Source organism: Haliotis rufescens, unplaced genomic scaffold, assembly GCF_023055435.1.
Source record: "Haliotis rufescens isolate VD_foot unplaced genomic scaffold, xgHalRufe1.0.p SCAF_28, whole genome shotgun sequence".
Taxonomy (NCBI): domain Eukaryota; kingdom Metazoa; phylum Mollusca; class Gastropoda; order Lepetellida; family Haliotidae; genus Haliotis; species Haliotis rufescens.
Window position 1 is genome coordinate 4,330,700 of NW_025963979.1, and position 26,255 is coordinate 4,356,954.

The 26,255-nt window shown below is 39.6% G+C and overlaps 2 protein-coding genes across 2 annotated transcripts; one reads left to right on the forward strand and one right to left on the reverse strand.

Moving 5' to 3' along the window:
* Positions 1 to 1,748: 1,748 nt before the first annotated feature.
* Positions 1,749 to 6,972, reverse strand: LOC124139820 (60S ribosomal protein L3-like). The gene is made up of 8 exons (XM_046507172.2): positions 6,891 to 6,972; positions 6,530 to 6,722; positions 6,061 to 6,229; positions 5,404 to 5,539; positions 3,154 to 3,340; positions 2,682 to 3,040; positions 2,135 to 2,254; positions 1,749 to 1,837 (listed from the first exon to the last, which is right to left on the reverse strand). The coding sequence occupies exons 1-8, from the start codon at positions 6,891 to 6,893 to the stop codon at positions 1,802 to 1,804; spliced, it is 1,203 nt and encodes a 400-aa protein (XP_046363128.1). The 5' UTR covers positions 6,894 to 6,972; the 3' UTR covers positions 1,749 to 1,801.
* A 125-nt stretch (positions 6,973 to 7,097) lies between these two features.
* Positions 7,098 to 19,746, forward strand: LOC124139823 (NADH dehydrogenase [ubiquinone] 1 beta subcomplex subunit 10-like). The gene is made up of 4 exons (XM_046507186.2): positions 7,098 to 7,268; positions 10,384 to 10,525; positions 12,510 to 12,649; positions 19,421 to 19,746. The coding sequence occupies exons 1-4, from the start codon at positions 7,184 to 7,186 to the stop codon at positions 19,516 to 19,518; spliced, it is 465 nt and encodes a 154-aa protein (XP_046363142.1). The 5' UTR covers positions 7,098 to 7,183; the 3' UTR covers positions 19,519 to 19,746.
* Positions 19,747 to 26,255: the final 6,509 nt, after the last annotated feature.

A 26,255-nucleotide genomic window follows, 5' to 3' on the forward strand; every position in this document is an offset into this window, starting at 1 on the left:
CGAGTGCCGTAAAGCTCGAGAAAGCTGCTTTCTAATTGGCTGATGTGGACGTCTTGTTCGTCATTTCAGTGGGTGTGTAGATACTGTCAGGTAATACCATGGAAAACGGGTTAGATTCAGGGTAGCGTGACTATATGGCTGATAGCTGGGGTGTTTTTTTGTATAATAATAGGGAGGTCAGGGTAACTTGGGTAGTATGGGTCAGTGTAAATTTTAAATAGCGGGACAGGGTAGCAGCCACTTCCAAAAACAACAGCATATGACTAAAGTATAAACAGTTCCACTCGGCGAAATGTAAATCTGAGTATTGACGCATTTTTGTATGTAATGACACCCAACTAACTGTAGTTGCTGATTTCATATTGTAGTGTCACGGAACTAGCCGGCCATCCTTATAATAACGGCAGCGGTAGAAATTGGCTAGTCCTGGAGCTCTTGTCAAACTGCCCAATAGTTAAGGTATAATAAGGAATAGTAGCAATTTGCCATTTTAAAGAGTTTTGTTATATGTTATCATTATAAGGACCAGTGGACTAAAAATGTTTGTTTATTTACCACTGATAACGTAAGGAGGAAGGAAGTACCTCTCATACCGTGTAAAGGGGCTCTCACACTTTGCTGAGTTGCGTCCCGAGTATGGACTAGAGCTGACTCGGGAGTACTCGTATGGAGCTCGTAGCGAGGTCGAACTAAACCTCCCACACTCGTGGTGCTCGTACAGACCTCGTATGAGGATCGTCTGCAAAATATATTGCCGAGTTGCTAATACGAGCTATACGAGCCTCCATGTCAAATCATGTGACAAATTCCCGCCGAATTATTTAGCAGCTCGTAGCCACCTCGTACCAAATTTGTAAAGCCCGTATCGAGATCGTTGTGCTCGTATGCAACTTTTAATAGACGCCAGGGTGTGAGAATCAACACTGTAAATTTGTAAATCGAGTGTGGACCAGACAATCCAGTGATTGACTGGAGCATCGATGCACGCAATTAGTATACAATGACATGCATCAACCAGTCAGCGAGCCTGACAACGTGATCCTATTAGTCGCCTCTTACAAGCATGGTCAGCTTTTAACAGTAAGCATTGGTTGCTGAAGACCTATTCTACCCCGGATCTTATGGGGGGTGTATTAGTATTGTTATATTTGTTGGTTTGTTGGCAAACGCTGCACTCAGCAATATTCCAGCTATATGACCGTAAATAATAGAGTCTTGACCAAACAATCCAGTGATTAATATCATCAGCATCGATCCACACAAATGAGATCGATGACATGCACCAAGTCAGCGAGCCTGATCACCCCATCCCGTCAGTCGCCTCTTACAAGCATAGTCGCCTTCTACAGCAAGCATGGGTTGCTGAAGACCTATTCTACCCCAGATATGAGTGTTAGTAACAGTATTGTTAGCTTAGAATATTAAAACAGTAGCATACTGATAGCAGTATTGTATTGGTATCAGTTGGTTGGTTCAGATCTTAAGGGAGGGAATAAAATATTTCTAAAAAAAAAAACTGACTAGTGTGTGACATGTGTCCTTGACCTTTCATGTCATTTCTTGGGTTATGAACAGGCATCCATATTGGTTCTGATTGTTGGAAATTTTCAATCAATGCATGCCAGGGCAGAATGGGGTCCATAAATTTTAATGGGCTACATTGCCGTCATCCTGATCATCTTTGCTCATGTAGACAGATTTGTCTTCCCAGATTCACTCTATATAGTCAAATTCAAACAACTCCGAAATTTAGCTTCCATGAATTTATTTCCAAAGGAAATACAGGAGAAGAACGACTTGCTTAGATTTTCCTTTCCAGCTCCTTCTTGAGCGGGCCCTGAAACAAAGTTCAATGTTGTCAATGGCTAAACACAAATCAGATTACCATCTTAAACCTAGTAAATTCTGACCTACATCACTTCAGAACAGTTCTAGAGGAAATGCAACCAAGTATATGACAAATTTTTTTAACAATGAAAATTAACTTAAAGCAGTCTAAACACCTCCACCATGGAGTTCATACACATGTTGCACATTTGACCCAACTATGGTTCCAGGCAAGGTGCAGTGTCCAATTCTGAAATATGTGGACAAGCGTGTACTAAAGCTTCAGGACCAATTTTCATTCTCTTACCATGAAGTTCCTTCTCTCCTCCTGGGTCTGGAAACGTCCATGGCCCCACTTGCTGGCGGTGTCCACAAACTTGAGGGTAATCTTCTCCATGAAGCGCTTCTTGAAATGGGTGATCAGGGACTGGAATAAAATTTTATTTAGAGACTTTAATTGAAGTTTATTGTAAGACAGATGCCTGATGTGCTTCTAAACATTCAAGCTGGTTATGGTTTACTATAGAATACAGCATCAGAAGGAAGGCAACATGGTTAGTTCCACACAAAGTTCAGGTACCCCTGGCAGGGGGCACAGATTCCATGTATTCATCACATGCTGGGTTCTCACACCAAGCTTGGAGGAGGCAGTATCATGCAGCTAAAAGCTTGTGTTTAACAAATGAAATAGCAACTGGAGGGAACAGCAAAACTCAATGGGATGCTCAATTGGCATTACAAATATTAATCCAATTTACAGGACTGAAGTGACCCCAAGCACAGTATAGCTATTTTGATTCTCGAATTAACGCATATAAATGAAACTTTGAACAAACATGCAACAATGTACTTACTTTTCGCAGAGTGAGCGGCCTCTTCTTGGGTCCAACACAGCATCCCTTGATCATCACAAAGTCATTCCTTACTTCACCATAGTGAGGGAAGCCACCCATTGGTGTTATGGTCTTCTCAGTGGGATCAAAGTCAGTAGCAGCATTATTCTTAATAACCTTGCCATCCTTGGTGTGGATGCCTGCACCCAGGCGGTAGATCTTCTTGTTCCTCTCAGTACGGTGGTGATAGCCCTTCTGACCGGCCCTGGCCACAGTGTACTGAACTCTGCTGGGATGCCACGCTCCAATACAGGCCACCTTCCTCAGACCCTTGTGAGTCTTCCTGGGCAGTTTCTTACAGTGCCAACGGGAAGTCACACCTATGAGCAAAACGATTCATTATAAACATGGCAAGTACTCTGGCATTAATAAAATTAAAACATGTATAAGAATGTATAAAACAGGCTAGTATATGCAACCAACTATAACCTACCCTTCACTCCTCTACCCTTGGTGACGCCGATGATATCAATGACCTCATCCTGTTCGAACACAGCACTGACAGGAACAGGCTTCTCCAGGTGTTCACGGGCCCAGTCAACTTTGTCGGCAATACTGCCTCCATTTAGCTGAATCTCCATCAAATGAGCCTTCTTCTGGCGTTTTCGGAGCAGCTTAGTCTGTAACAAATACAGAAACTAATGAACATTCAGAGAGGCACATTACTTGTGAAAGTGAACTGACCAATGCATGCATGACCGGAAATACATACATACATAAACCGTACAGAGACATTAGTTTAACAAGCCAGAAAGGTTTTGGTATCACTAAGGAGTTACATTAAAAATGGTAAACAAGGAAGTAATGACATCAATCTGGACAATCCAGGTTGAGCGAGTTATATATGTTACAATGTTTCAGTCCAAGATAATTTGATTAACAATAGGTGAGTGGAAAATATCATGCACAGTAACTTCTGGATGTCATTTGTCAATTCAGTTTTAAAAAAAACATCTGATGTCATATCTACATCAACCTCATAGATCACACAACAAATCTAGTAAAATCCATGTTTTCACATTGAAGAAACAATCATATCTTTTTTTTTTCTCAAACATTTTTCCCTTACTGGAGTTTCAAAGCTGCAAGCGGATCAACATGAAAATGGGTCAAGGACTTACGATCTTATTTTTCAGTTCTGTTTTATTAATTGTATTACTTGTTTGTTGTTTAAAGAACCACTTAGCAATATTCCAGCTATATGACGGCGGTCTGTAAACAATGCGAACTCTAATTTAATTTGGTGATGAAAACTATTTGTAACCGGAGACATTTGTGCCATAACTGTTATAAACATACTTAGGACAGGGAAATTTTAATGCTGTCCATTTACTCAACATAATATTAATTAAAAAAATATATTGCTTATAAAAAGAATATGTATTATCACAGCTAAAGTTGTTTTTTTTCTTTTCTTATCAAATCACAAATATTAACATTGGAAAAAAAAAAGAAAAGTCGTAATTGATCTACGAACAGACCCAGAGCATTGCATCTCTGCTGTTCATTAGCCAGTTGAAAATGTGTCACAAAATTGAACAAGCATGAAATACTCACATCCCCCGCCAATATATGTCCGTTTGTGTGCAATGCATTAGCTCCTGTGAACTATGTTCACTGGGCCTTTTTGTAAATGGCCTAATTGCAGCACTAATAAAAGTTGCTACTGGTGTTTTGCCATCTGCAGTTTATGATAGAATAGGTAACTGAATTTGTAATGAGTAAGGATGAGACATATTGACGAGCAACTTCTTTAATACAATTAGGAGCGATGGTTTCGATGTAGGTTCTAACACCATTATCTAGCAAGTGAATTACAGAGTATGGTTTACAAGAATATACAGTGTTTATACAGTTGAGTAGGTTTAAGATCAGTTACACTGTTGTATTTGTAATGAGTTGTGTTTAAGCATGAGATGAGGTGAGGTGAAATGGGGTTTAACGTCGCGTCAAAGATTATTGCACTTATATAGCGACGTGCATGTACGTGTGTGTGTTTGTGTGGCTGCTTGTACTCGTCCAGACTGATGCCGATTTATAGTGCTAGCTCACTGAGATACCATGCCGCAGTTTAACATGAATACCCCACTCAGACACAGTATACTGACCCCAAGCCAACCAGTGCTTGTTTTAGCCCCTTAACGCCGAGCACCAGACAGGGTAACAAGTACCATCTTTTTGGTATGACACGGCCAGGGATCGAACCCCGGACCTTCCGCTCTACCACTACACCACGGAGGTGGTCTTGTTTCTGCATGAAGTTAGTGAATGCAACAACTGTGTCCATGACACTTTTGGAGGAACATACACTTAAGCAATGCTGAACTTACCAACAAGGAAGGAAATTTATTCAAAAAGACAACAATATGTTCCAAGTTTGGTGAAGAAATATGGTACAGTTTTCAAGATCTGCTCCGGAAACGAGGACTACCGCCATTTTCAGTCTAAATCAAAGTCGTTGCCATGGAAACTCGAAAAATAATTTTAAAAAATTAGTTCAAATCTAGTTCACCACTAGACCTATCTATGTGCCAAGTTTGGTGAAGAAATACAGTACGATTTTCAAGATCTGCTCCGGAAACGAAATGTGACGGACGGACAGCACCCATTCCTATATCCCCCTTCCACTTCGTGGCGCAGGATAAAAAAGTATACCGGCTCATAATTCCTAAGTAAGCTTTACCTGGGTGTGTGCAATGACACGGATGATGGTGCAATATTTCTTCAGCTTGCCGAAGTCCCGGTCAATTTCCTTCTTGCCAGCTTCATCCTGCCACTTCTTGTTGCTCTTGGTGAATGCCTTCTTCTTGGATCGAGACCTAATGAAATCATCCAGTATATCTCATCATGAACTGAGTCCATGAGCGGAGATGGATAGGTAAATGCTCATCAGTTTGAACTGAGAGGAGCAAAGAGTTGTCGAACAGGCTGGACCCTGTAAAAGTTCTCACAAAAACAGCTGTTCTGTTTGTTAACATTCAAAACATGTTGATAATTACAGACAAGTTCAGACCTTTCCTTATCACACTGCTTATATTGACAACTTAGGTTACCCATATAAATGGATTTTAAGTAAGGTGATTGAATGTTACTAAAGCTCAACACTCCACTTGCAATATGCCACTATATCAATGCATCGAGTAAATAATTGAGTCGGAATCGGTTCGTAACTGAAAGCATGAGCAGTGATCTTAATAACACGCTATCAACATCACAGCCTAACCAGCCAATCTCCAGATTTTACAAGAATAAGGTACTTTGGGACTATTCTACCAAGAAACAACTTTGAGGATAATGCATCATATTACTTTACAATTGTTAACTTTGCACGAGTAGTTACCAGTTCTTGTAGAATCGGCGTCTGCACTCCTCACTGAGGTGTTCAGCCCAGATAGTCTTCAGGGTTCTCAGTCCATGGGGCGTTTCAATGTATCCTGTGACACCAGCAATAACCATTGGTGGTGCCTCAAGGATGGTGACAGCCTCCACAACTTCCTTCTTATTGGTTTCTGATGAGAGAAATAACATGACTAGCTACAGCCTGCAAGAGTGGGGCAGTAGATACATGTCAAACTATTTCAATGGCTTTTTTTATTACATGTTCTGTAGTGAAGGAATAAGCATGAGGGAAGTTAACTATTCAACTTCTATTCAACAATGTTTTCCTTGGCAAAAGAACAAAATGTACTAAATCAACTCAAAACAAAATAATTCAAATCCCGTAATTTGTTTCAATTAGGACGGAATAACAGAATGTGTCCAAGCATATCTTCTTAGGAATTCATAATCGGCTAAAACATCTCACTTACTGGAACCGGGTCTGTCGACCTCGCGGACAATGTGGGTCATGCCAGCCTTATACGTCAAAAAGGTTGTCAGGTGAACAGGTTTGCTCTTGTCATCCTTAGGGAAGGACTTGACTTTGCCACGTTGTCTACTACTTCTCTTCTTGGGCAAAAAGCCCTTTGAACCGTGACGTGGTGCCGAGAACTTACGATGCGACTGAAACGGTGATATTTCATGTTATAACATTTAATCAGACAAAAATATGTATTTCAAATGTCGCTTTACTATTTAGAATGATTATGTTTTCAGTAAATAAGTATATCTGTTATGTCTATGAATACGATTGGCATCGATATGTTGGGAGCTCGTTCTAATGCATCCTACCATGCTGGCAGCCACAAATGGAAAAGGACGACCAACAACGAGGTTCTTCCGGTTTACGACCACTGTCGTTTCCGCTTAAGTAATTTTAAAAGGTTTATTACATACGATAACTGTGGGATACGTTCTATTTTGCCTTATACATTGACACAAATATGTATATTAAATTGCAAGTTGTCTTTGGAAAGATAAAATTTCAGCTTGCCGTAAACCAACTTCAACATTTGTCCTTAACCTTCAAGTTCAGCGAGAAAGCTCGCGTTCAGCTGCAACTGTTCTGTGATTCAGAGAAGAAAATGTCAGACGACAACACCCCTTCCTTCGCAAAAATTGCAATGGGTGTATTCAAGGTTATTGATGCCCCAGTGACGCTTTTCAGAGGTATATTATTTGCTGTTTAGTAGTAGATCGAGCTGGTGACAATTTCCGCGTAAAGACCCCCTGTTTTCGCACACACACACACACAGAGACACAGCAGATTGATTACCACGGATTGCTTATACTTATGAAATGGCATCGTGACTATAAGCGGCCTCGTGATTATATGCACCGATATCCTCTGGCGAAAACATCTACTGATCTTCAAGCGAAAATGGCACTTCATATTTTAATAACGATAAGAATGATTTCTGTAGTAGGCTTAGGATACTGTATTCATTGGTGATGTTCATTTATTTTTTATTTCTACCGTATTTGTCATTGTCCAGTGTCACAAAATCGGTGGGTCCACTGGTCACAGTTGTCACAGGATACACCATATTGATTCCTGTCATGCATCTTAAATACAGTGTCCCATGATGAAGATCCTGGGTAGAACAGGGCTTCGGCAATCCATGCTTCATGTAAACAGCAACTATGCTTGTCATAAGAGGCGGGATCGGGTCGTCAGGCTCGATTACTTGGTTGATGCATGTCATCGAAGCCCAATTGCATGGATCGATGCTCATTATGTCAATCACTGGATTGTCTGGTCCAGACTTGATTATTTACAGACCGTCGTCATATACCTGGAATATTGCTGATTGCGTCATTAAACAACAAACTAACAAATAATTGTTATGATGTTTGTTTCCCTGAATTTGCTGAAGGGATTCGATGTATTTGGGGGGGTGGGGCAGAAGATAAACGCGTTTTTCTGGCAAATGTCGCCGCATCAGTAAACCAAGAAATAACAAAAATGTTGCCTCATTTTTAACATGAAAACTTTCAACCTAGAGATACTTCCAGACTTCCGGATGAAGTCAATCGCGTGACTACATACAATTCTTCGACTCAGCAACTTCATGTTCATTGTAGATCTACAGGACCAATATTTACACGTCCTTATTCATCGGGAGCTTCCTCCGTTTTTCCTCGTTTTCCTCAACCAAGACTACCAATGGAAGGTGCTCCCATTTGGAACTTCTCAGGCCCTGTGACTATTTACCCACCTCCCCAAGCCCATCGTCATTATTCCTACATGTTTGAGGCATCGTCTTCGATTCATACATTGACGACTGCATTCAGGCCATCGAAGATCAAGGCATTCTCCTCCTACATCTCAACTTCACACATCGTCTTCTTCATCAACTTGCTGGCTTGTCACCGCCAAAAAGTCTGAACCAAAACCCACTCAATGACGCAGGATGTTCGTGCCCCAAGATTATTGGGTGAAGATTCCACACAATTGGCGCTCAGACAGTCACTCTCCCTGTGTCATTGGCAACAACTTCTTGTCAGCACGGGTTCTCACCAGGAGAGGAGAACTCTACCTCCAACTAATTCAGTGTTTTCAAAAAACCCTACCATCAGAACGACGATTGTGAGGTTCTAATTTCCTTGCCGAATGTCCATCTCAAATGGTGGCTGGTACCGTTGAACGTCTGCGAAGGAGTCTTCTTGTGGCCGTTTAGCTTGTCTCTTCATCGACGCCTCGATCATGGTTTGGGTTTCGGGAAGCTCATTGTCAGGATCTACAAGCTACATATCTTGCTGCAATCAATTCTGTCATCGTTACTACAGTGGGTGCAAAGGTGTCTATGGTTGCGGAACTGCAATCCTTAATTACAAGGTGATGGACCAGTCATCTCAGTTCTGACGATCGATCTGGGATCTTAATGTCATACTTTGACATCTAACTTCGGCTAATTACAAGCCACTTGCTGAGAAGGAGTTAGAACATATCTTTCTTCAGAGTTCGCTTTGAACATGCTCTTCATGGCAAAGTTTTCCTTGGCTTTCATTGCCAAAAATCAGCTTCTCAGACACCCAGATCGGATATTTACTTTTGTTTGTATGTTTGTTGTATAATGCTGCAGTCAGCAATATTCCAGCTATATGATGGCAGTCCGTCAATAAGTGAGTCTGGACCTGAAAATCCAGTGATTGACATCAAGAGCATCCATCTATGCAATTGGGATATGATGACATGCATCAACCAAGTCAAAGAGCCTGACCACCCGATCATGTTAGTCACCTCTAACGACAAGTTTAGTCACCTGTTATGGCAAGCATGGGTTGCTGAAGACCTATTCTACCTTGATCTTCACAGGTGCTATCCCACCTTTGACATCCATCTTGAATCCTAAGATCTTCAAGTTATATCCTTGTGTCCCGCATATGCGCTTCGGATCTTGATGTGGCGAAACCTCTTCGGCATTCCGATAAGAGACTGTTTTTCCAGTTTTGTGCAACAGCTGTTACAGTAGTTTTCCATACCACGATTTTGTTTTGTATTCAGGCAGTTATCCTTCGGGCTGGCCTGCCTGCTCTGGTCGCTTGCAACCCTCATGAAACTTGCGCTGTTACCTCTACAAAGGAACAAGTTTCTTATGTTGTTCAGACTTGTTCCCGATTTCATGTGTTTCATTTGTACATGTATCAGGGTCAAATAACTTTTTGGGAGGTCTTTTTCTTCCATATCCACGAGTTTTGTCTTTATGACACTAGACAGTGTTACTTAATACTGTTCTGTAACAGTATTAAGCTGCATAGCACCACCTTCCTTGTGACCATGGATATAGTAGGTGTGTTCGGGTGGATGATTGTTTTAGAAGCTGGAAACCTTTGTTCAGGCATGTTTCCACTTAGGATCGAAAGAAGAATGAGAAATGCATAGTGTGAGATAGGATAAGTATATAATTATACAATTTATTGTACAATTTACAAGTTCATGCAAGAGGATCTGTCGTTAATTGGATTTGTCATTAAGTAAGCGGGACAACCATGATGTGAACTACTACAGACCATCATCTACATGCTCTGTAGCACAACTGGAATATTGTTCAATGCTCCGTTGAACCCAACTCACTCATTCACTTTGAGGCACCGATATTAGAAATCTTATTAACAGAATTTAGCAATATTAAGGATAAGGATTCATGTGCCCGCATTAATAATTGTAATACAAGTTTCTTTTGCTTGAACCCTGTATGTACCAGATAAGCTAGATTTAGTGCTGTGGCACTACTGTAATTTGAATGATTAATTGTCTTACCGAGAACTATGTTTCTTTCAGAGAAGTTTGTGTTACCAAACCAAGAAAAGGGCACACACAAATGGTACCACAGGCGATACCGACGTATTCCTTCGTTTGATGAGTGTGAGGTGGATGAGCCTATCTGCATGTATGAAGCTGAGGAACAGTATCGCCGAGACAAGTAGGTTAACCTCTTCATTGACATAATTGACAGATTTTCCATTCAATTAAATGCAATGAATGTTGTCCACTATCTTGTGTATCAATACGATCATAATGATCTTGCCGAATCGGTGGAATTGCTTGCTGTTTTCTGTCAGTATGCTCAGTTCTTGTCATTGCTCTGATGTTGGGTTCAACATATATGTTCCGTTTGTTTGCGATATTTAAAATCATTACATATAGATGGAATATTGCTGAGTGCGACGAGAAACAACATACGAACAAGAAGTTATTTGTGTTACTTTATATATAGACTTTTATTTTACCCTTGCACTTCAACCATGCTCCTAAATTCTCTCAAAATGAAACCAATTGAGCACTGAAGCTCAAAGCTGACATACTGAAAAAGCTTTTTTCCGCGAATTTCAGTCATTTATTTTTAAATTGATATGACATGTGGTATTTGTTTGGTTATTTGTGGGATTCAATAAATAGTTCTGCTTTTTGGGGGGCATTATTTAAATTTGACCTTGTTTAGACCATGCTCTTAATTTCTCTCAAAATGCATTTTTGCCTCTGTAAACATCTCTGAAAATACGACCCTGAGGTAGCTGAACCTAGCCACAGATGTTTTTTTGTTTGATGTAGTGCTTTGTTCAATTCATTAAAATATAGTGTCTTCAGCATTCATGCAGAACCTACATGAAGATCAATTCTTTGAAAGGCATTTAGAAGTGATACACATAAGGAGGTTAATCTATGGATGTCAACTACTTTATTATGAGGAACACAACATTTCGAAGTATGTACTTACCGGTACTCCTTCATTAGGTGAAAAAAATTATGAAGGAGCAATTATATACTCCGTAATGTATTGTTCCTCATAATAAAGAAGTTGACATCCATAAATTCTCTTCCTTATATTTGAATATCAATGCTGAAAGCAACTTTTGTTCTGTGCCTGAGGACTACATGTCCAGGTGAGCAGCAGGTGCAGGGGCGCTGTGTTTGAGTTCTTGCTGGATTTGAGATTGTTAGTTCTGATAGCAAGTTTGACGTATTTCTTATTCTGACAACTGTTTAGTGTGAAATAATAGTAAAGTTAGCAATGCACAAGCTTGACTAGTACTTCTAACGTAATGGTTTATGGTGAATGTGGTCGCATGCCCTTGTATATATATCACTACTTAAAAATCATAAGATACTGGTTAAAATTACAAAAAAATGTCAGTAAGTAGATTGCCAAAAAAATGTTATAATATGATGCTATTGTATGAAAAGAATGGAGATCAAAATTGGGCATACAATGTTAAATGTCTACTGTATAAATGTGGGTATGGTTACATCTGGGAAAACCAATGTTTCTTAGAGAATCATGCCATGTTCATATCGAAAATAAGGCAGACGCTTTTTGACATGTACTTTCAAACATGGAGATCTACTGTAGATGTTTCTTGCAAATGCGAATATTATAGATATTTTAAAATGCAAATATGCGCAGAAAATATTTAACTGATGTAAATATAAGAAAATGCAGAATATCATTAACACAATTTAGAAGCAGCTCACACAGGTTAATGGTTGAAGTTGGCAGGCACAACAAAATACCCAAATGTTTAAGATTATGTAAACAATGTTCTTTAAATGTTGTCGAAGATGAATTTCATTTTCTACTTGTATGTTGTAGATATGATAATTTAAGGAAAAAATATATTGAACAGAAATACTATGTACATCCAAATAAATACAAGTTTATCTCTTTAATATCACATTTGAGCAAAACGGCTATACAAAATCTCTCTCTCTTTATATATCATGCCATGTTATTAAGAAATGAATCCTTGTAACATTTCTAACCGCTTCCACATTGTCATGTATTCTGTACAATGGGCCTGTGGCCTTACAGTTATATATGAATGAACTGATTGAATTGACTGCTGACAATATACAGTTTCCTGGCCTTCATCTGTGACACTATCAAGTACATGATGAATTGTTTGCAGACTTGTTGACAACCAGATTCTGAAGATCCTGCGACAGAGGAAGATAGAGTGTTTGGCCTGGGAGGGTCCTGATGCCTCCAGGAAATGCAAGAAAGTGACCGAGGACTATGAAACCTCAGCCACCAACTGGTTCATCAAATGTAAGTAAACAACTTATACAATGGGCAAGTGTTTTAATTAAGAAAACACTTGTGACTCTGAACAGTAACCAAAACCAAATATGCAAAATGTTTCAAACAATATCACTCTTTTACGGGAGGCAAAATAGATTCCTATATGCATACAAATTGAGAATAGACATAAATAATTTATGTTGCTGGTCCTGTTGGACAAGTATGGCTGTTTAGATCATTATATTTATCAAGATTGGACAGTGTATGTTGATGTTGATTATATGTTTATTACAAGGGCATTATTCAGTGATACTACTATGTATATTTTTTACGTTACTCCTTAGTGCATATACTGCTTACCTTACGGCAAATAAAGACAGCGCCTCCCAATGGTCCTGGGTGAAGAAAAATGTTTCCATCTTCGGTCTACTTTTTGCAGGACCCATCGCTGCTGTCATGTGACAGATTGTGATGTCACAACCAATTCACTTTCCTGCTCATCGTTCTACTGGGAAGATGTACTTTATTTTGCTCCTTCAACTTTTGGCTTAGTTTTGTGGATATCACGTAAAATGTCGTTGGCGAAGCATAATGTATTCCTTTTCATATTATGTTCACTTAAATGTGTATTAATATGCAGGTGTTTTCCATCTCAAAAGACTTTGTCTTTTTCCCGCCCTGTGGCTTGTTTCCACCATTTTGAATTTGCGTTACAATGTTTGTCTCCCTGGGAGGCTGTCTTTATTGTTTGCAACTCTTGGCTAGGTATTACTTTATGTATGTTTAAATACCTTTAGCCTTTTGGAGTTATCACATTTCTATTTCTGATACACTTTAAAATTCAATTTTTGTTTTCAACTTATGTTTGCGTGGTGCACTAATTGCCGTGGTGATAAATCTTCTAAAGATCTTCATCCATGTTGCTTGGGCTGCAGTCAGGTATGCGCTCCAAATTTTTTAAATATAATTTTTGCTCACCTCTCTCCCCACCGAGCTTCTCCATTTATGGACAGGTCACACACAAATCTATTCTACAGCAGTCCCGTCATGTTGTGAGGAAGATCTCAGAGTCGCAGGATACTTCTAGTCACCCTTCCCCGGTCATCACCATTCAACTTTTGTTGTCTAATGGAGCATTATCTAAGGTTCTCTACTGCCAACATTCATTGCCTCAGCGTACTACGGCACTCGACTTGATTGTGAGTATTGCACCATTCTCTAATTTTCAGGCGTCCCTGGCTTCCACTGTGATGGTCCCAGCAACGCCGGCGTACATGTCTTACGACGCTTCTTCATGCAGTTCATATGGCAGCAGTCCATGGCACATCAGAAGCGCCAGTATCTGGTCGCAGCCCACATCTATACCAGTGGATCCTATGCTTAAGGGTATGGTCAGGGCGCTGGATGAAGACTTTTCCAGGTTGACACTTGAACCGTCATTCAAGGCGCCAATGTTCAGGACAGATGATTTCATTATCCATGATTTCACTGTAGCAGACCAGGCTCACGCTTTGGATGAGAACTTGCAGAGGATGACTGGTTCCCAGTCACCAGATTTGCCTTTATTGAGACTGAACCATCGCCCACACTAGCATCTTCTACACGTGCAAGGGAGCAGGACTGGTCACAAATTAACCAGATTGGTCTAGATCATTTCCAGATTGTGGTTTGTCAGCACTGCCAAATCGACCATATGAGAAATGGATGCCTAGCACTCTCCAAATGGGATTCTGAGTTTAAAGTCAATGTACTGCGCTATGGTTACCGTCTAAACATAGAGGTAGATCCACCGTTGACCACAGCTACTCCACCTTGGTATTATCCAAGGAAGCAACATCTGCTACTAAAATCCAAAATAGACATCTTGTTGAAGAAAAGAGCTGTAGAGATTGTACATGCCCCAGCATTAACACCAGGCTTTTACTCTACCATCTTTCTGGTACCCTAATAGGACAATCTCTCCTTGTTCAACGAGCGCTACCTGGATTGTCCACCTTACTTCCACCTCACAAACTTTCGTGACCCTTTCAACCCTTTCGATTCCTGATCAGTCTTGATTTGCAGGATGCGTACCTGCATGTACCTGTCCATCCCTCTGACTGCTGGTTCCTCAGGTTCAAGTTAAATGGGGTCCACTACCAATGGGCAGTCCTGCAATTGCAATTTGAGTGGCCCAGTGACTATTTACACAATTAACCAAGCCAATATCTGCTTTCTACACCTGAGGAAATCTGGTTTGAGTTGTACATAGACAATTGTCTTGTGCGTCATCTGAAAACGTCCACACTGGTGCTCCATCGGGATTTCACTATGTCAATTGGGATGGATGTCAATGAGGCGAAGTCGGAGTTAACTCCCTCTTACCGGCTCCAGTTCGCAGGAGGCCTTTTTCAGACAGATCAGGACTTAATTCCAATACCAAGGGACAGATGGCTCAAGATCTTACAACACCTGTCATCTGCCCTGTGTCAATCACGCAGACTTCACCAATGATAAGTGTTGCTGGGGCTACTTGCTTGAGCCCAGGATTTGACAAGCAGAGGCCGCCTACATCTGCGCCCAATACAACAGTTCTGTATCTGTACACTGCTATCATTCTACCATCCTATCAAAGGACTCATCTCAACAGGTGAATTCAAACATATAAAGAGGCGTCTCCTTATCCTGATCTACACCTGTTTGTAGATGCCTTAGGGGTGGGGTGCTCATCTACAGGGTCAGACAGTCTCAGGTTTTTTATCAATCTGTGATATCATGCTAATGTTTTACTGTCCTTTGTGACAGGTATTCAGCTTTCAATTTGTTTTCGTCACTATATGGCTGAGATACTGCTGATGTGACGTTAAATTTTAACTCACACAACTTGCAGTCTCCACCAACAACAGCACGGTGGTGAGGTGCCTCTGCAAACAAGGGACAACACACTCTCACTCCCTTCTGCAACAGAAGTATAGGTTCTTTCATCTAGTGGATCGTCTGAGACTACAATTCATAGTCCAGCACATCCCCAGATGTCAGACAGGGTGTCTCCGACTGAGTGGAAACTCCACTCAGAGGCGTTCCAACTGGTGCTTCAGTGCTTTGGTCAACCCAAAAAAGACCTGTTTGCAGAACCACCAGCTTATGACGTATGTCTCATCGCTCCCAGATCCACAGGCTTGGGCAGTAGATACATTCAGCATCCTCTGGGAAGGGCTAAAAGCATACGCTTTTCAGCCTACTTCCCAGGGTGATACAAAGCTACCAAGAGCCTTGCTCTGATTTCCGTTATGCCTGGTGGCCAGTGAGGGGGAGCTTCGTCGACCTAAAAAACCTTGCAGATGAAGATCCACTTCTCCTCCCAGAGTGGTTGAACTCGCTCATCCACCCTCACAGCAAACTACCTCACCCAAAGCCAAGCAGATTTCATCTGCACGCTTGGTTCATCTTATAAGACATAGAATGAAAACAGCTTGCCCAAACACAATGCAGAAGTAGGTCACCGATGGGGGGGGCTTCAATCTAGGGATTCGAGGACAAGATCCGCCTAACCCTGCCTCCGGCGCCTATAATGTTGGAACTTCCCAAACTTCTTGACGACTCTGTAGGCTCCATTTACAGCGTTCTAATCAGTTTTGCAGTCTGATAGACCGAATTATGTTGGAGTCCCGAACTTGTAACATTCTGGGATGAATGTCCTCACAGATGCTGTCTCACTCAATCACTCCTTACAAGATAAGCAAGGCTCTAGGAATTAGGGATTTCCATCACGATGAACAGCTTAAAAAATTCCATTCCCCAGAGTGGGATCTTAATATGACATTATTTTATCTCATTTCCAATACTTACGAACTTCTGCAGTCTACTCGGTCTGATACAAAAAACAGTGTTTCTGTCGGCATTAGCAACAGAAGCAAGAATCTGTGATATTCACACACTTGTCGTCACATCTTTGACTGTGGCGACAATGGCTCAAGTGTATTTTGGCCTAATGTTTGATTTTGTGGCATAGAATTGATGACCTGGGCACCCTTTTAGCTTTTATTCACCCTTTCAGCTTTATTCACCCTTTCAGCTTTATTCACCCTTTCAGCTTTATTCCCCCTTTCAGCTTTATTCCCCCTTTCAGTTTTATTCCCCCTTTCAGCTTTATTCATCCTTTCAGCTTTATTCACCCTTTCAGCTTTATTCACCCTTTCAGCTTTATTCAACCTTTCAGCTTTATTCAACCTTTCAGCTTTATTTAACCTTTCAGCTTTATTCCCCCTTTCAGCTTTATTCATCCTTTCAGCTTTATTCACCCTTTCAGCTTTATTCACCCTTTCAGCTTTATTCAACCTTTCAGCTTTATTCAACCTTTCAGCTTTATTCCCCCTTTCAGCTTTATTCAACCTTTCAGCTTTATTCAACCTTTCAGCTTTATTTAACCTTTCAGCTTTATTCAACCTTCTAGCTTTATTCACCCTTTCAGCTTTATTCAACCTTTCAGCTTTATTTAACCTTTCAGCTTTATTCAACCTTCTAGCTTTATTCACCCTTTCAGCTTTATCTATGATCTTGGGCCCTAGCGATACCAAAAACCTTGCTTTGTGTCTGCTTTGTGCACTTGTGGAAGTGATTGTTTCTGTCAATTACCCGTACAAGTTCAGCAGAGATTTCCAAGAATACGATCTCACTGTCATTATTATTGACAATTCTGGAAGCATTGCCGCCTCCTGAAGCTAATAATCCCCATGAACGATGAGTGTAAGCATCCACCCTGGCCCTTCATAAGAATGTATCTGAAGTGGATGTGACAAAAGGCTGCTTTTGGTGATCTGATCTGTCTTTGCCAGAGGAGGACCATCATCCCTAAACACTGAATTGGCTGAATAATCAATCACCTACTTGTTCCTTGCTTATCTACATTCATAAATGCTTTTGGTCTATTGCCATGAGTCTTCCTGCTGGTGTATCGTGTTCTGATACAACTGGGGTGTTGTTGATACAGACTAGTGAGGGCACCCGCAACAGCAAGTTATTAAGTTGACGATCTTAGATGTACGATTGAAGCAAGGGGAAGATGAGGGGCAGATAACCCTGTGGGTGTACTTCCAGGGTGCGTTCAGGTTGATCTGTTTTCATTCTGTGGTATGGATGGTAAATATCCTGTGTTAGTAATAAACATCAAATTTAGAAAGCTAAATAAATAGAGTATATTTTTAATACAGGATATTTAACATCCCAAAAGACACAAGCATGATAAACTCTTTATCATGATGTCATTCTTAAATTTTGTTGTTGAAATCCTATCCTATCCTATCCTACAATCGGTACCTACACATGGCAAGTTTTCCTGGAATGTGTGCTTAAATATATATATTACATTAGTCAGTCAGAGAGTGACATCAGGGGATATGGTTCCAAATGAAATTTGTTTTTTCATACAGTGACATAACTACATATAGGCAAAATGACAGTCATCTTCACGTATTTTGTCTACTGGTCTTTCATGGCAGTCCATCGGTCCGCCCACTAGAGCTATGTCAAAGGAAAGATACTCTAGTCTGTGAGACATCATGTTTGTCTGCCTGACCTGTCACAATGTTATAAACTGTAGTCAGATGTTCCACACAATGAATACATGAAACAAGGTAACATTTCAAAACTATTAAGGCCAAATCCAACTGTTTACATTGGGAAAAGACCCCATGCTGCAGAGGTCTTCAAGCACTAATGGAAGCTAATCCCACTACTATCCACAATAAATTGTTTCACATTTTAATCTCGAGACTTGCCAAAACTTTGACAATGCCCCGCTTATATAAGACACCTATTTCAGTATCTTAGACTATCATTTTAATGATGATAACAGTTATCCAAGTAGGTTATCCTGATCCCTGATGGTTAATTCTGACTCATTGTTTGTTTGGCAAGACCAAAAACAGTACCTGTCTGACCTTTCATATTTGCATTTTTATCCATATATGGCCCAGTAGATACCATATTTAAATTATCTTTCTGATGATGTTTATTCTAGGTTTTTTAGTGTGTGATTTCCCAATATCCACTATAAAGATTGCTGGAAATTTATTCATAAGGGCCAAGTCAGTGTATATCAACATGTATACCAAAACTTTGCTTGAATTACTTAGTGAGATCGTTTTGCAACAAGCAACTTTGTTTCACAGAATTCTGTTGCAGAACGCAAGTGTAGGGGGATACCAACTGACATGGTGATTTCCCTTCCCTCTGATATGACTATCTCTGTTAAAGGATGGGAGAATGTTATCTCCCAAATCCTGGCAGCATTTCTGGCAGTTGATTATTGTCTTATATCTCTGTCAATTGTCTGTTCTTGAAGCCATTTATATGTTTTATGTGTTTCTCATCTCCAACCTCAACCAGCAAGAGTGCAGGTGGGCAAATTGTTTTTAAAAGTTTGATTATTTTTTTTAAAGACCTGTTTTTCAGTAATTGTGTAACTTTTTAAATGAAATTTTTAAGTTTAGAACAGTTTGTTACAGTCCTTAAATTAATTTATTATGTAGGTCAAATCACCTTGCTTTGAAAGCGAATCTTTATTAAATATAGCTAAAGAAAGATCATTCTGATGTGTTATTTGTATGAGTATTTCTTATCACATCAGGGCATATATGTCCACAGCAGCAGGAAAATTAAGATAAGAAAACTTTATTATTTCACTTCAGAATGGAAATTCAGGGCGAGTTAGAGATGGTATACACAGAAAAAAGTATGGACTGACTAATAAGAAGGTAGACACAATTTTATGGATAGCCTAATGAGGATTCATACACTATTACAAGCATTTGCTTCCAGATGGTGATATTGGTGCCAGCGCCACAGGAATTGATGCCTACATGAAACAAAAGCATCGGCTGATCTGGGAGAGACGCAAGTTGGAGAGCCAAGCATAATGTAGTGACTAGGCTGTAGACAATACAATAATTGAATTTCTAGATGCTGATCACTACCAGCTGTTACTACATACACTCTTTGTGATCAGCAGGCATGTCATTTGTACACCTGCTATACCCCAGAATATGAAGACGTTTGGGAGATGAATGGTGTTAGTTGGTTTTCTTTTGTACAGGTGAAATTTCCTTGAATATGAGTCCTTGAAATTAAACATTTGAAAAATGAAACAGCTTCTGTGTAATGATTTTAATATGATATGTTACCATGGATCTCCGAGTTGAATCTTCTCAACCAAGGTTGTATTAAGTTGATATATTTACTAGATAAAATAAGATCATCATGTTATCCTGCTATTTAGTTGTAGGTCCTGATTTTATACATTTTCTTGTTATTTTCTGATGCCTGTTGCTGAAGCTATGGTAGAATTGCAAAGTGAATTGATAAATAAAAGCTGTGTGTAAATGACTCAACTCAATGTGAATGTGGATAAAACCAAGTTTGTCATCTTTAACAAGCTATACAAATGAAATAAAATATTTTGCGAATAAGCATGTTAAATGAGACATTGTAGAAGTATATCAAAGGGGTTAAGCGCTGTCCACGCCAAAGCAGAAATTGGTAAGTAGCAACTACCATTTTTTGGCTGGACAGTACAAATTGTGATTTCACCAAAACTCATGGAGCATGATTTATGCAAGTTTTTAACCCCTTTAGGTGACATTTTGAACTAAATCTAACTTATAGCATGCACCAGACCATAATCGTGATAGTATTTATATACGACACTCAATAATACGTTCAATATTGTTTTCTTTACTTTATGTTATCATCTGCCATGATAGAGGCGCTTTTAAAGCTAGGTGCTTTTCAGCCTGATAATGACATTAATATTTCAGACTAGCGCGTACATTTTCCAGATATTTTTCATGGAGTATACACTTTGAATGTGGTATACCACATTACAGCAAGAATTGTTTGATATTTTTAAATGTTTTTCACATCTTAAACCTTGTCATGATGATTTCATGATGAACGTTTTATGTTGTAAGAAAATGTAACAAATAATAGATTTCTTCATCGATATATTCATTATTCTACATAATTTTTTACTGCGTCCATTCTATACATTTGTGTGTACTGGACGCATATTTCTGCCTCATGGAAAACCCTGCTGACTCCATGTGACAAGAACCTGTTTAAGCATTCCTACATATTTTGCATTAATACATATTCTTTTGTACAATGAAGTAAATATACATAATTTTTATATCATGAAGTCGAAGGTCTTCTTGATAATTAGTTTGTTTATATAAAAAAATGTGCTTCTGGAAAGTCCATAGTCATGAACCAAGTAATTTTTGGACATTTTAGCTGGTAGATTTCAGGAAATGTTAGTTTAGCATGTTCAAATAAATATATCACTGACAAGTAAGGAAACTGGTGAAGTAATAGTGAAGGTGTAATGAGGATAAATGTCTGTTAAATTATTTTTGGGCATGTATATCAACATCTGGCATGTCCACCATGTTAGCATGAAACCTTGATTGCATACTGTTGATTTACTTGCATATGGTTTACCTTGGCATTGCCCGCCATTCCGCCTGAAGAGCTACCACAAGCTGGGCCACGTTGGCTGGTGCCTGGTCTCTGGCTTACACTCTCCGCCCGAGAACATCTTACAGAGGCTCTATGACATGGGCATTTAGCTGGCCAGTCCAATGTCCGTATGCCTTCTGGTCGGAGATAATCGGTGACCACCTGGTTTGGCATTGTCAGTTCAAAGTTACTGCCTATAATTCTAGCGAAGAACAACAGAACGCAGAATTTCGACAACACATCGCTGGCCAATCAATTGTCCATTTACAATAACCACATCAGTTCCAATAGCAAGTGTGATACCGCCCTACACCATGACACTACCTTTTCAATACCGATCATTGTCCAAATTGTTGCCCTGGCATACTGCTCGCCGCTACGTCGCCAACAACTTTTTTGCCATCTGTGAATTCAAGGCAAAACCTTGATTCGTCTGTCAACATGGTGTATCGCCATTGGCGCACATCCCGTCCCTGGTGTTGCCTTGTCCACCCCAATCTTTGCCGTCTATGATAAGCTGTTAGTATCACATCCTTGACAGGACGCCTTGCTTTCAGACGGGCTGCACAGAGCCGTTTCTTTTTGTAAATAAAAGTTGAAATTCGCCATTATGTTATTGTACGGAATTTTCTATTGACAACAAGAGCAGATTTGATTCTATTGGGTAATGCAGTTAATGTAATGAGACGACCTTTCCATCCCATCTGTCGCCATTTTGTTTGGACCGCCTCCATGGTCTGGTGGCAGAGAGCGGAAGGTCCGGGGTTCGATCCCAGGCCGTGTCATACCAAAAGACGTTAAAAGATGGTACTTAAAAGAAGGACTGGTCGGCTAGGAGTCAGTATACTGTGTCTGAGTGGGGTATTCATGTTAAACTGCGGCATAATATCTCAGTGAGCTATAAATCGGCATCAGTCCGGACTTGTACAAGCAGCTACACACACACACGTGCATGCACGTCGCTATGTAAGTGCAATGATCTTGGACACGACGTTAAACCCCATTTCACTTCACCTCACCTCACCTCCCCACATTTACACAACGCTCAACATTAATGATATTAGCGAAAAGAAACAAAAAGAGCATTAACGCCAATGCCACCCAACATCTAAACAAATAGCATTTGAGACATCAGAACCCCCCCCCCCCCCCCCCCCAGTCATGCAATATACTTTACATGATGATTCCCATGTCCTTTCCGCTTTGCCAGATCACTGCAATTTTTCTTGCAATAAATTTGGTAAATACGACTTCGATGCTTACAGGCTAGTTGATTGTTCATGAGAGGGTTGGAGGGAGGGATTAGTTGAGGATATCGACATAAAGAACAGGATAGCGAAATGGATTCCCGCATTCACTTAATTATGTAAGTGTCTCATGTTGCCACCATAATTCATAGCGTATTACATACATAAAGAATTCAATACATTTTCACAACTGTGCATTTGACATCAAGACTTGTTTTGTGTTTTTCACGACGCCGATAAAAGACGACAGCGCTATTTTGATAAATGTATATTTCATCTGTTTATTGTTCATAGTATACAAGAATCTGTTTGTATATTTAATTTTTACGACAAAAGACGGAATACCTGTTAGTCATCAATGTTATATATATACATTATAAATCCAGTACTCAAACGATATATATTATCAAATATATTTGTTTAGTATAGAACAGTTTAATATTCTGAAATATTCAAAGTTGAAAACAATCCAGTGTTTTTCTCTAACATTATGTACATGTTATTGCTAAAAATATAATTGTTTTACAAGTATATTATATGACGGAAACGAAGGAGATAATCATCACGGTTCACTTATCATTGTAAAAAAGTATTTTGAAATAAACTGTAAATGGCCAGTGTCGATATTTTCCAAAATGATTACGTTTAGGTATAGTATACTTAATGAGATTATTATGTCTCCCCCAGAATGGAGGGAGACATATTGTTTTTGGCACGGTTCCCGTCGGCGTCGGCGTCGGCGTCGGCGTCGGCGTCGGCGTCGGCGTTGGCGTCGGCGTTGGCGTCAGCGTTCCCACCGTTTCCGGACCATAACTCAGAAACCGTTTAATATTTTTTCGCGAAACTTTGTATACACATTAACCCAGTACTGAAGTGGTGCCTTTTGCTATTTAGAGATATTTGACATTTTTATTTTTTCTCGTTTCCATGGAGATAACTTGAACATAGACTCTGAATGGGGGTAAGCTTGGTTTCCGGACCATAACTCGGAAACCGTTTAATATTTTTTCGCGAAACTTTGTATACACATTAACCCAGCACTGAAGTGGTGCCTTTTGCTATTTAGAGATTTTTGACATTTTTATTTTTTCTCGTTTCCATGGAGATAACTTGAACATAGACTTTGAATGGGGGTGACCTTGGTTTCCGGACCATAACTCGGAAACCGTTTAATATTTTTTCGCGAAACTTTGTATACACATTAACCCAGCACTGAAGTGGTGCCTTTTGCTATTTAGAGATTTTTGACATTTTTATTTTTCTCGTTTCCATGGAGATAAGTTGAACATAGACTCTGAATGGGGGTAAGCTTGGTTTCCGGACCATAACTCGGAAACCGTTTAATAGTTTTTCGTGAAACTTTATATACACATTAACCCAGCACTGAAGTGGTGCCTTTTGCTATTTAGAGATTTTTGACATTTTTATTTTTTCTCGTTTCCATGGAGATAAGTTGAACATAGGCTCTGAATGGGGGTAAGCTTTGTTTCCTGACCATAACTCAGAAACCGTTTAATATGTTTTCGTGAAACTTTATATACACATTAACCCAGCACTGAAGTGGTGCCTTTTGCTATTTAGAGATTTTTGACATTTTTATTTTTTCTCGTTTCCATGGAGATAAGTTGAACAAAGCTCTGAATGGGGGTAAGCTTTGTTTCCTGACCATAACTCAGAAACCGTTTAATATGTTTTCGTGAAACTTTATATACACATTAACCCAGCACTGAAGTGGTGCCTTTTGCTATTTAGAGATTTTTGACATTTTTATTTTTTCTCGTTTCCATGGAGATAACTTGAACAAAGCTCTGAATGGGGGTAAGCTTTGTTTCCTGACCATAACTCAGAAACCGTTTAATATTTTTTCGCGAAACTTTGTATACACATTAACCCAGCACTGAAGTGGTGCCCATTAGTTGTTTGAAATTTCTAGGAGTTCTTTTTTTGTCTCTGTTATTTAGTAATGGAGGGTGGGAATGAAGAGATGGGGTTTAACGTGAAGTAAACGAATGAATGGGGGTTAGGGGAGTGGGGGGGGAGACATATGTTTTTACGAGTAAAAACACTTTCTAGTTTTATTTGTGATGTGTTACAAATTCATTTCAACTTAAGTTTCGTTTTTCCAATATATTTTTCATTACCGCAGCGTTACTACATTAATGCGTTATTTTCGAAGTGGATCCATAAATTGTCAAAAATACATAGTACCGACTTCCTACTTTTAATTCATTTCGGGACAAAATAGACATAAACCGTCAATTGCCGAGACATCTTTAAGAATACAAAGAAATTAAATCACAGCATTTTGCGTGTTTTCCTTTATAGTAATTATGGGTGATGGAGATTTGGGTGGTATGTCATTCTCTGTAAAAATGTGTATCTTAAACCTGCTCTGATAATACTAAACATTCAATTATAACATGGTTTTTGATCTGATATAGAGCAAAAATATTTCTTCACAGTCTTCTTTCTATCTCGCTGCCTGGACTAATGAGTCTGTGCATAGACCAATCAAAATCGCGTAACAAAATCGACATCTGCTTCATAACCAACATGGATTTCAATGTGCAGATTTCGGTCGACTGCAGGATTTGCAAGGGATGTATAGCGCCAACTGGGTATCGACAGTTTTTTTCTAAACCTTTTTATGTTTTTAATCAAGGTGCTCATGTGGTTTAATGCACTTCGCGAGGTAAGACCCGTTTTATTACAATATAGATCTTGATCAACATGGGCGCCGCCATTTTGTTTGAAGCAAATGCAAGTAATATGAGGGTTGGACTCTGATTGGTCCATAGGAGGGACATAGAAGGGACATAACTCGTAACAGCCATACATATAACACAAATATAACACAAAATAACACTCATGGAACCAATATTCCTTCACCCCACATCTGTTCACATCCCCTAATCATGTTCTGTACGTTGAATACGAGGGCTGGTCAAAATGTTCTAAGCCTGACTAACTAAGGGCCATAACAGAGGCAACTACAGTCCGTTTGATTCCATTTGAGACCGATGAATTGCTCATTAACTCAAAATCTAATAATTGCAACAAAACCAAAATGTGCACAGCGACATGAATTGGACAGACCAACTCTGATGGTTTGTCTCATAATTTTGGACACCCGAATAAAAAAATTGTTTAACAAACGAACATCATATTGTTGACATTCTTCGCCATACCTACTAGGGAGGACCAGTCGCTCATAGAACAGCCAGGTGTGCGAAAGTGACGTAAGGCTTGCTGAGCAAACCATAGATGCGTGATTGCTATACCTGAAACAATGAGAACATCACTCGACGCGAAGTCAATTATTTGCAACGTCTTCAATTTTTTTTTAAAAGATTGTGAAAGAGGTAGACCACAATATGCTTTGAAAAAGTATCGTTTACGAACTGCACGTGCAGTTGGGATAACAGAAGGGAAGGTAAAAACTATGTTAAAAAAGTGTACTGATTCAACCTGCAGTGACACACCTGAAGGGACCATCTCAAAACCCAAGCGATGTTTTAAAGTCGATTCATTTCAACAAGAGATGGTTAGAAACGCCATTAAGACTCTGTATAAACAAAATATCTATGTCTCTCTCCGTACTCTAAAAAAATATATGGAGACAAAACATTCTTTGACCATTTCAAAATATCAGTTATGGAAATTGCCTACAAAAAAGTAGGCACCGAAAATAGACATGCATTATGCGAGAGGTCTGATATTGTTCGACTAAGGAACCATTTCTTACGCACAATACGAGAAAAACGTTACGAGGGTTATGAGCCCGTATACTTGGACGAAACGTGGGTAAACGCTTCCCATACCACATGAACACAATGGTTCCCTAGCTCCTCTTCTGATTTCTGTGCCAGGAAATTGCCACTTGTCAAGGGTGA